Raw genomic sequence first — 12,315 nt, 5'->3', positions numbered from 1 at the left:
GTCCCAAAGCAAGCACCAGTTAGCCTTGAGCTAGCCTCAAGCTAGGCTCATCTCCCAGCCAGCCCGACAAAGTATACCTGCTAATTCTTGGGCTACAATACCTCTTGTGCCAATTGGCCTGGACCCTTTATTGTCGACACGGAGCCCCACCAATTTTTTCACTGTAGAGCGCACAGTCCCGATCAACATGCCTTAGATAGCTCTTTTGTCCCACCCCCCACACATGCGGAGACCTCACCTGGCTTAACTGGTGCCTCCAGAGATGCAAACTCTCTCATCATCACTCAATGCCTAGGTTTACCTGCACTGTACTCATAAATCGGTTCCTCTAGTGATGTAGAGGTTAACCCAAGCCCTGTAGCCCCCGGTACTACATCTATTCCTCAGGCACTCTCATTTGTTGATTTATGTAACTGTAAAAGCCTTGGTCTCATGCATGTTAACCTCTCTAGGGGGTGTGGGATGGTAGCGTCTTGAGTAGCAGGCAGTTTACTTTGGGCACGCTTTTCATCCGGAGGTGAAAATAGTGCCCCCTACCCTAGTGAGGTTAACATCAGAAGCCTCCTCCCTAAGTTTGTTTTATTCACAGCTTTAGCACACTCCGCCAACCCTGATGTCCTAGCCGTGTCTGAATCCTGGCTTAGGAAGGCCACCAAACATTCAGAAATGTCCATCCCCAACTACAACATTTTCCGTCAAGATAGAACTGCCAAAGGGGGCCGAGTTGCAATCTTCTGCAGAGATAGCCTGCAGAGTTCTGGCATGCTTACCAGGTCTGTGCCCAAACAGTTTCTACTTCTAAAATCCACCTTTCCAGAAATAAGTCTCCGCTTGTTATAGACCCCCCTCAACCCCCAGCTGTGCTCTGGACAACATACGTGAATTAATTGCCCCCCATCTATCTTCAGAGTGCGTACTGTTAGGTGACCTAAACTGGGATATGCTTAACACCACAGCCATCCTACAATCTAAGCTATATGCCCTCAATCTCACACAAATTATCAAGTAACCTACCAGGTACAACCCTAAATCCATAAACATGGGCACCCTCATAGATATCATCCTGATCAACTTGCCCACTAAATACACCTCTGCTGTCTTCAACCAGGATCTCAGCGATCATTGCCTCATTGCCTGCGTATGTAATGGGTCCGCGGTCAAACGACCACCCCTCATCACTGTCAAACGCTCCCTAAATCACTTCAGCGAGCAGGTCTTTCTAATCAATCTGGCCCGGGTATCCTGGAAGGATATTGACCTCATCCCGTCAGTAGATGATGCCTGGTTGTTCTTAAAAAGTGCTTTCCTCACCATCTTAAATAAGCATGCCCCATTCAAAAAAGGTAGAACTAAGAACAGATATAGTCCATGGTTCACTCCAGACGTGACTGCCCTTGACCAGCACAAAATCATCCTGTGGCATACTGCATTAGCATCGAATAACCCCGGCGATATGCAACTTTTCAGGAAAGTCAGGAACCAATATACACAGTCAGTTAGGAAAGCAAAGGCTAGCTTTTTCAAGCAGACATTTGCATCCTGTAGCACTAATTCCCAAAAGTTTTGGGACACTGTAAAGTCCATGGAGAATAAGAGCACCTCCTCCGCGTGAGCTTCAACCGTCTGAGATCGAAACACTGTCACCACCGACAAATCACTATAATTGAGAATTTCAATAAGCATTTTTTCTACGGCTGGCCATGCTTCCACCTGGCTACCCCTACCCCGGACAACAGCACTGCTCCCTCTGCACTCCGCCAAGCCTTCATTTCTCTTTCTCCCAATACAGTCAGCTGATGTTCTAAATGAGCTGCAAAATCTGGACCCTTACAAATCAGCCGGGCTAGATAATCTGGACCTTTCCTTTCTAAATATCTGCTGAAATTGTTCCACCCCTATTACTAGCCTCTTCAACCTCTCTTTCGTGTCGTTGAGATCCCCAAAGATTGGAAAGCGCTGCGGTTATCCGCCTCATAGGGGGGACACCCTTGACCCTAACTGCTACAGACCTATATCTACCTACCCTGCCTTTCTAAGGTCTTCGAAAGCCAAGTCAACAAACAGATTACGGACCATTTCGAATCACACACACCTTCTCCGCTATGCAATCTGGTTTCAGAGCTGGTCATGGGTGCACCTCAGCCACGTCAAGGTCATAAACGATATCGTAACCGCATCGATAGGAAACAATACTGTGCAGCGTATTCATTGACCTGGCAGGCTTTTGACTCTGTCAATCACAACATCCTTCATTGGCAGACTCGACAGCCTTGGTTTCTCTAATGATTGCCTCGCCTGGTTCACCAACTACTTCTCTGATCGAGTTCAGTGTGTCAAATCGGAGGGTCTGTTGTCCGGGCCTCTGCGTCTCTATGGGGTGCACAGGGTTCAATTCTTGGACCGACTCTCTTCTCTGTTTACATCAATGATGTCGCTCTTGCTGCTGGTGATTCTCTGATCCACCTCTACGCAGACGACACTATTCTGTATACTTCTGGCCTTCTTTTGACACTGTGTTACAACCCTCCAGGCGAGCTTCAATGCCATACAACTCTCCTTCCGTGGCCTCCAACTGCTCTTAAATACAAGTAAAACAATGCATGCTCTTACAACGATCGCTGCTGCTCTGCCCGCCTGTCCAACATCACTACTTTGGACGGTCTGACTTAGAATATGTGGACAACTACAAATACCTAGGTGTCTGGTTAGACTGTAAACTCTCCTTCCAGACCACATCAAACATCTCCAATCCAAAGTCAAATCTAGAATTGGCTTCCTATTCCGCAACAAAGCATCCTTTACTCATGCTGCCAAACATACCCTTGTAAAACTGACCATCTACCAATCCTCGACTTCGGTGATGTCATTTACAAAATAGCTCCAAAACCCTACTCAATAAATTGGATGCAGTCTATCACAGTGCCATCCGTTTGTCACCAAAGCCCATATACTACCCACCACTGCGACCTGTACACTCTCGTTGGCTGGCCCTCGCTTCATACTCGTCGAAACCCACTGTTCCAGGTCATCTACAAGACCCTGCTAGGTAAAGTCCCCTTATCTCAGCTCGCTGGTCACCATAGCAGCACCTACCTGTAGCACGCGCTCCAGCAGGTATATCTCTCTAGTCACCCCAAAACCAATTCTTCCTTTGGAACGCCTCTCCTTCCAGTTCTCTGCTGCCAATGACTGGAACGAACTACAAAATCTCTGAACTGGAAACACCTATCTCCCTCACTAGCTTAAGCACCAGTTGTCAGAGCAGCTCATAGATACTGGACCTGTATAACCACATACCCATCTACAATTTAGCCAAACAACTACCTCTTTACCTACTGTATATTTTTATTATTTATTTTGCTCCTTTGCACCCATTATTTCTGTCTCTATTTGCACTTTCTTCCACTGCAACCAACCATTCAGTGTTTTTTTCGTTTTTATTTACTTGCTGTGTTGTACTCACTTCGCCTCCATGGCCTTTTTATATTTTTTATTTATTTATACATATATTTTGTTTGCCTTCACTCTCCTTATCTCACCTCACTTGCTCAATATGTATATAGACTTATTTTTTTTTCACTGTATTATTGACTATATGTTTGTTTTACTCCATGTGTAACTATGTGTTGTTGTATGTGTCGAACTGCTTTGCTTTATCTTGGCCAGGTCGCAATTGTAATGAGAACGTGTTCTCAATTTGCCTACCTGGTTAAATAAAGGTTAAATTAAAAAAATAAAAAATAAAATTTCACTGGTCATAGCATGCCCAAAGCCAACACCTCTTTGGCCGCCTTTCCTTCCAGTTCACTGCTGCCAATGACTGGAACGAATTACAAAACTAACTGAAGCTGGAGACTAATATCTCCCTCACTAACTTTAAGCATCAGCTGTCAGAGCAGCTTACCAATCACTGCACCTGTACACAGCCCATCTCTAAATAGCCCACCCAACTACCTCATCCCCATATTGGTATTTTAAGTTTTTGCTCTATTATTACCCCAGTATCTCTACTTGCACATCATCATCTGCACATCTATCACTCCAGTGTTTAATTGCTATATTGTTAATATTTCGCCACTATGGCCTATTTTTTKAATACCTATTACATTTGCACACACTGTATATAGATTTTTCTATTGTGTTATTAAATGWTYGTTTGTTTATCYCCATGTGTAACTCTGTGTTGTTGTTTTTGTCACACTGCTTTGCTTTATCTTGGCCAGGTCGCAGTTGTAAATGAGAACTTGTTCTCAACTGGCCTACCTGGTTAAATAAAGGTGAAATAAAAAATAAAAATAAACTGTCTGAAGCTCAATCCACCCTACACACTCAGCCAGTCAGAGATATCAATCACACAATCACTTCCTCCACCATATACTGTAACTACCTATAGGGAAAGTGCAGATAGGTATATGGTGGAGGCAGTGGGCCCCATCAAGGTCAGCTCTCTACTGCTCTACTCAGCAGCAGCAGGGGGGTGATTGATACTGCTGATCCCTTCACTACACTCTGAAATAAAACACACTAATTGGTGGCTGGCYTCGAATGCTGTATAAATCAGATATAGAGAGGGAACGTTTCCACTCCCTCCGTGTTGCAGAGACCAACTTTCCTCTTTTTCATTAACTTTTTCATTTCATCATAGTAGTGAGTGTTTGTTCTACTGGCTGATCTTACTCAGCAGGATCCTAATCAATGGTCTGCTGCTTGACTAATGAACCAAGACTAATTCTGGGTCTCTCACATTAAATGTTAGAACAACTGCAGTTTGCTCTTTTGGAGTTATACATCGCTATTGGTGAAACAACAGGGGCCAAATCAATCAATGTGAGGTTTAAACAAACATTGATATAGTATCAAATACTTTGATGAACATAACTGCACAATCTCACTCACACATGCAAAACTCACACATATACACACATATAACCAGTTCCACTCACAGTGATTCGTTCATCTCTGTCATCAATGTTGGCACCGTCCTTCTTCCAGGATATGCTAGGTTCAGGATGCCCGCGAGGGGGCATACACTCTAGGACTGCAGGCTCGCCCGCTGCCACCATTATATCAGCAGGGTTCTGTCTGAAGTCATCACGTAGTACTGCAGAAAGAGAGGAAGAGAAAGGGTTAACGTGAGGTCGGCACTGGCAGAGATTAGCTTTGACACAAAGGGCATAATAACACCAAAACCAGTCACTCCAGTTAGACAGRAACGTAGATTTGACATGCATTGTGTCATCTACAGACCACAACACTGATCTACAGCAACAACATAATGACAAGAGGAAACCGCCACAGTGTTACCATAGCCCATAATTGGGGACTGTCACCGATCCGTCACAAGGCCGCAGTGACCACTTCTATCAGAGTAGACTATAAATAACCAGGGATTGTCATACCACGATTGGCTGGACCACTGGCCACAGCATGTGCGTCATACACCTACCCACAAGGCCTTGTTGACAATGTGCTCTATACCAAGGGTGATATTATGCATCCACACATGAGAAGTGCTTTGACCAACYATCTCCCCTCTTTATCACATCACATTGTCTCTCTGTGTCAGCCTAATGACATGGGGTATAAGACATGCCTCCGAACACACACATCATYCCCTCATCATCGCCCCTTCATCACATATCGCTTTCACTTCCTGTTTATACATAAAACCCTGACAGTGGCTAATGTATCTTGTAGTTGCATTACAACTCGTCAACAGGTATTCCCACCACTTTTGGACAGGATTTTCATCTGTATTGATTTTCTGTAATGTAAAAATATACCACTCCCATCGCTGGAATCAAACCCACTCTTATAGACAGTCAGAGAAGCATTTTCCCAGATAAAAGGCCCATTAGTATGGGGGTATAGAAGCCGTCTGTCTAATAGATAAGGACAACAGTGCCGAACTAATGTGACAGAGGGAAAAGGCGTTTTACGGGAACAAATTATCTCATTCAGCCTGACTACAGCATCATAGTACCGCAGCATCATTTAAACACTACGGACATTAGAGACAGTGTTCTTTATCTACACTAAATGAAGAGAACACAAACCACATACTATACTCTACAAAGTGCACTACTTTTGACTAGAGTTCTCATCAAAAGTAGTGCACTAAGCACTCTATGAAATGTATACCCCAGTAACTCAGTCCAGTAACAATTTGGAAAAGTATGTCACAGCAGCATTGTAAAAGCTGAGAGGCAGGATGGTTGTGGGTTGCTATCAGAGGGTCAGAGCCTAGCTAATTCCTCTCTGCCTCCCCAGCGGTAGTTGAAGATAAACTGGAGAGATTTACGAGAGGACAGAAGGTAATGAAAAACCAACAACCCTTCATCTATAGACGGCGTGCCAGTAATCACTTTCCCAGCTCGGGTGTATCTGTCTGTACACACACACACAACATGTTCTCATAAACTAAAGGCTGAAATCCTAGTCAGCCTCAAGTATGCAAGGTCGGCACAATGTGTGCCTATATATGACAGTGTTTATGAGTGTTTATGCATGTGAGCCATGCATGTGTGTGTACGTGTCTCTACTCATGTGAAGGTGTGTGTGTATGTGTGTTTGTCTGTGTGTGAGCATGTGTATGCACACATGTGAATGTGTGTGTGGAATATGACCTTCTCCTCTCCACCATCTCATTGTCTCACTCCCCTGAACCTGCTCCTAGTCACCATGGTGCACCTCCTCCACCTCCCAACTCCTATAATTGGGGACTGTCACCAATCCGTCACAACGTGGACATGGCCGCAGTGACCACTTCTATCAGAGTAGACTATAAATAACAAGGGATTGTCATACCACGATTGKCTGGACCACTGGCCACAGCATGTGTGTCATACACCTACCCACAAGGCCTTGTTGACAATGTGATCTATATCAAGGGTRATAGCGTGCATCCACACGAGACGTGTGCAGAGAGTGTGGATGCAACTCCCTCTGAACATGCTTCTAGTCACCTCCTACACCTCCCTCCACCCCACACAGATCAAAGACAGACTCACGCCAGGAAACACCAACCTCCTGAAAGCCAACAAAATCCTTTAAGCACTTAATTGGCCATCGCTGCACCGAGCTGAGATACCCCTCTCTCTCTGCCTGCTTCTTGTAACTTCCCAGCATGAGGGAGTGGGTTTATGTACGGCAGAGTGGAGGGGAACCCAATCCCCCTGTAGGAAATGGCTTTAAGAGGGAGATCTATAGGAAGTAATGGTTTCTCCAGGCTTCTCTAGTTAATCAAACCCCAAACACCTTGTCACGGACAGCAGCAGAAACACCTGTATGAGCAGCAGAACACTGTATGAGCAGCATAACACTGATGAAGCAGCAGAACACTGAATGAGCAGCAAACACTGTTGAGCAGCAAGAACACTGTATGAGCAGCGAACACTGTATGAGCAGCAGACACTGTATGAGCAGCGGAACACTGTATGAGCAGCGGAAACACTGTATGAGCACGAACTGTATGACACGGAACACTGTATGAGCAGCAGAACACTGTATGAAGCAGCGGAACACTGTATGAGCAGCGGAACACTGTATGAGCAGCAGAACACTGTATGAGCAGCGGAACACTGTATGAGCAGCAGAAACCTGTATGAGCAGCGGAACACTGTATGAGCAGCAGAACACTGTATGAGCAGCAGAACACTGTATGAGCAGCAAACACTGTATGAGCGGAACACTGTATGAGCAGCAGAACACTGTAGAGCAGCGGAACACTGTAATGAGCAGCGGAACACTGTATGAAGCAGCAGAACACTGTATGAGCAGCGGAACACTGTATGGCAAGCGGAACACTGTATGAGCAGCGGACACTGTATGAGCAGCAGAACACTGTATAGACAGCAGAACACTGTATGAGCAGCGGAACACTGTATGAGCACGCGAACACTGTGAGCAGCGGAACACTGTATGAGCACAGAACACTGTATGAGAGCAGCGGAACACTGTATGAAGCAGCGGAACACTCTATGAGCAGGCAGAACACTGTATGAGCAGCAGAACACTGTATAAGCAGCAGAACACTGTATGAGCAGCAGAACACTGTATGAGGAGCAGAACACTGTATGAGCAGCAACATGTAGACACGAACACTGTATGAGCGCAGAACACTGTATGAGCAGCAGAACACTGTAAGGCCGCGGAACACTGTATGAGCAGCGGAACACTGTATAGCAGCAGAACCTGTATGAGCAGCGGAACACGGTATGAGCAGCAGAACACTGTATGAGCAGCAAGAAACACTGTATGACCCCATCACAACGCAGGTCTCCACATGTGGTTTACCTGACTCTAAAGCAATGGGATTTGTGTATTTCTTATCTCTTGTTGCTAGGCAGAAGCATTGTTATAACAATATGACATCCTCCATGGAAATGCAGGTGTGCAAAAGGAATTTAAAGTATTTATTTATTTCTAACTAGGCAAAATACTCCTACTCCTCCACATAGCCTAACAAACCCTCCAGCTGAGTTGTGAATGTGCTCCTGAGTGCAGGTCAAAACAGACAGGGTCGTGCCGCTGAGAAAGAGGAGATATAAACATAAACATCAGCTTCACTAGAACAACTGGCTCCATCTGTACAGGCAAGGCCAGCCGGATCGACATATCCTAATCAGAGATGTTGTGTGAGTCAAAGCCTTGAAAAGTGCCGCAATGTCCTCCCACTGAAAGATAGCTATTCACACTCCAAAACATTAACAAGGCTACATACAGAGAGACACTCTCAACTAGAGAACACTAGAGGAGAGGAGACTAGCGAACACTGGAGGAAAGGAGACTAGAGGAGACTAGAAAACAGTAGAAGACAGGAGACTAGAGAACACTAGAGGAGAGGAGACTAGCGAACACTGGAGAAAGGAGACTAGAGGAGAGGAGACTAGAGAACAGTAGAGGAAGAGGAGACTAGAGGAGAGGAGACTAGAAAACAGTGAGAGAAAGAGACTAGAGACACTAGAGAGAGGAGACTAGAGAACTGCAGTAGAGGAAACTAGAGAGACTAGAGGAGAGGACACTAGAGAAACACTAGAGAGAGAGAGAGACTAGAGAACACTAGAGGAGAGGAGAGAAGAAACACTAGAGGAGAGGACACTAGAGAACCTGGAGGAGAGGAGAAAGAATAGAGAAGACACTAGAGAACCTGAGAGGAGGACACTAGAGAACACTGGAGGAGAGGACACTAGAGAACACTGGAGGAGAGGAGACTAGAGAAAACACTGAGGAAAGGCACTAAGAAGACTAGAGAGATGAAACTAAGAACACTGAAGGAGAGGACACTAGAGAACACTGGAGGAGAGGAACTAGAGAAACTGGAGGAGAGGAACTAAGAACATGGAGGAGAGGACACTAGAGAAACACTGGAGGAAGGAGAACTGAGAAACTAAGGAGGCACTAAGACAAGACGAGGAGATGAAACTAGAGAACACTGAAGGAGAAGGACACTAGAGAACACTGGAGGAAAGGACACTAGACAAGACTAAAGAGAAGATGAAACTAGAGAACACTGGAAGGAGAGGACACTAGAGAAGACTGGAGGAGAGGACACAGAGAAACTGCAGTAGAGGAACACTAAGAAACTAGAGGAGAGGACACTAGAGAACATAGAGGAGAGGAGAGAAGAGAACACAGAGAAGAGAACACTAGAGAAGCACTGGAGGAGAGGAGAGAAGAGAACACTAGAAGGAGAGAACACTAGAGAACACTGGAGGAGAGGACACTGGAGAACACTAGAGGAGAGGAGACTAAGAACACTGGCAAAGAAGAGGTCACTAGAGAACACTGGAGAGAGGACATGGAGAACACTGGAGGAGAGGAAGACAAGAGAACACAGAAAAAGGAGAGAGCATGAGAGAACACGAGAGGAAGGACACTAGGAGGAACACTAGAGAGAGGAACACTAGAGAGGAACTAGAGGAGGAGAAGACACAGAGAACACTAGAGGAGAGGAGACAAGAGAACACTAGAGGAGGAGGACCTAGAGAACACTAGAGGAGAGGAGACAAGAGAACACTAGAGGAGGAGAACCAAGTGAAACACCTAGAGGAGGGAGACAAAGAAACACTAGAGAGAGGAACAAGAGACACTAGAGGAGAGGAACAAGAAACACTAGAGGAGAGGAAGACAAGAGAACAACTGAGAGAAGAGGACACTAGAGAAACACTAGAGGAGAGGAGACAAGAGAACACGATAGTAGAGAGGAGACAAGAGAGAACACTAGAGGAGAGGACACAGAGAACACGTAGAGGAGAGGACACTAGAGAACACTAGAGGAGAGGAGAAAGAGAACACTAAGAGGAAGGACATAGAGAACACTAGAGGAAGAGGAGAGCACAGAGAACACACGAGGAGAGGAGATCAGAGAACACTAGGAGGAGAGGACACCTAAGAAGAACACACTAGAGGAGAGGAAAAGACACTAAGAGAGAGGCACTAGAGGAAGAGAACCTAGAGACACTAGAGGAGAGGAGACAAGAGAACACTAGAGGAGAGGAAACTAGAGAACACTAGAGGAGAGGACACTAGAGAACACTAGAGGAGAGGAGACAAGAGAACACTAGAGGAGAGGAGAATAGAGAAACTTAGAACTGGACTATCCCTGGGGATGGATAGAGATGGAGAGAGAGAGGGAGAGAAGGATAGAGGAAGGCTGGTGAGAGCTGGCATCCTCTAGTGTTTACAGCAGCACAACTCAGTGACCTCCACTCCTCCTCTACATCCCTCAGTCCCCCGCTTGGCTCGCTGTCCTCCTCCCCCTGACACCTTTCCTCCACAAGCACAGCTGACTACCGCACATCACAGTGCAGCGGGCAACCCTGGCCACCTGCATGGGGAGAAACAATCTTACGAGAGAGAGAATTGGAGAGGGGGAAAGAAAGAAAGAAAGAGAGAGAATGATTGGATGAGGGACTGGAGCGAACCTCTAACTCTTTCACCAGAATCACAGTCAGATCCGTAGCCAAGAGAGGCTGCCTCTGGTCTCCTGGTCTCTCTGTGAGATCCTCTGTCCCTGTTCTGATTGGAACGGGAGGGAGGGAGGACGGGATGGAGGAAGGACGGGATGGAGGGCCCTGCTGTGTGCTGTCCTGCATGTTTTTGGGATAATGAGCCTCCACTACCATTCTCCCTCCCCCCGTCTCTCCCTCCCGTGAACCCAGCTGTCCCCTACCAGATAATGTTTCCTGGGTCCTTAACTGGAAGACCAAGCACAGTGTGAATGGGTGTATATTTGTGTGTGCCTTGCCTGTCTTAATATGTGGGTCACACAGGTTCCAGCATGAAGACACATCTTTGTCCTTCCTGGCTCTACTCACTGTGCTGCTGATGTGATGATGGGAGGCAACAGAATGACTGTCAGTCAGACAGTGTCTTTCTACGGGCATTGGAAGATATTCTCTATAGTTATAAACTATCTATACCGAACAAAAATATATATTTCATAGATTGTACAGTTCATAGAAGGAAATCAGTCAACTGAAATAAATTCATTAGGCCCTAATTTATGGATTTCTCATGATTGGGCAGGGGCCCAGCCAATAATAATTAGTTTTTTCACACAAAATGACTTTATTACAGATAGACATACTCCTCAGCACATCCTCTAAAATGAAGTTGGTGATGGCTTATGGTGGAGAAATGAACATTCAACTATCTGGCAACAACTCGGTTGGACATTCCTGCAGTCAGTATGCCAATTGCACACTCCCTCAAAACTTGAGACATCTGTGGCATTGTGTTGTGTGACAAAACTGCACATTTTAGAATTACCTTTTTATTGTGTAATGATCATGCTGGTTAATCAGCTTCCTGATATGCCACATAAATAGTGTGTGATAATCAATCTACTATCTTTACCTTTTAAGAATGGTGTATCAATAGTTAAATAAATGCTTAGTTAAATAAAKGTTCAATTAAATATGTTGCTGCGTTGCTGATTAAAGAGAAAACTCTCATCTTATCAGGGCTCCTCCCGAACGTTTTGACAGACAGTTGGCTGAAGAGAGAGCAGGCATTGGTAGGATGCTGCAGTGCAGACATTGGTATGATGCTGCAAGGCTTCTGTCTGGTCTGCAGTGGGAAACATCTTCAAGGCTCTGCCTGGCTCTGCAGTGGGTAACATCTTTAAGGCTCAGCCTGGCTCTGCCGTGGGAAACGTCTTCAAGGCTCTGCCTGGCTCTCCAGTGGGAAACATCTTCAAGGCTCAGCCTGGCTCTCCAGTGGGAATCGTCTTCAAGGCTCTGCCTGGCTCTCCAGTGGGAAACATCTTCAAGGCTCAGCCTGGCTCTCCAGTGGGAAACGTCTTCAAGGCTC

General features: G+C 45.8%; 1 protein-coding gene across 1 annotated transcript in view; it reads right to left on the bottom strand.

The window, feature by feature from the left end:
- Positions 1-4,907: 4,907 nt before the first annotated feature.
- LOC111982742 (roundabout homolog 1-like) overlaps positions 4,908-12,315 on the bottom strand; it is a 285,840-nt gene continuing 278,432 nt past the window's right edge. Inside the window, exon 3 of the mRNA XM_024014341.3 lies at positions 4,908-5,101. Within this exon, the coding sequence (XP_023870109.1) occupies positions 4,908-5,101 (194 nt within the window). The remainder of the gene's footprint in view (positions 5,102-12,315) is intronic.

The sequence above is a fragment of the Salvelinus sp. IW2-2015 genome, linkage group LG22 (genome assembly GCF_002910315.2).
Source record: "Salvelinus sp. IW2-2015 linkage group LG22, ASM291031v2, whole genome shotgun sequence".
NCBI classification, from domain to species: domain Eukaryota; kingdom Metazoa; phylum Chordata; class Actinopteri; order Salmoniformes; family Salmonidae; genus Salvelinus; species Salvelinus sp. IW2-2015.
The sequence above is the reverse complement of the archived record's forward strand: the minus strand, read 5'-3'. Positions and strand labels throughout refer to the sequence as shown.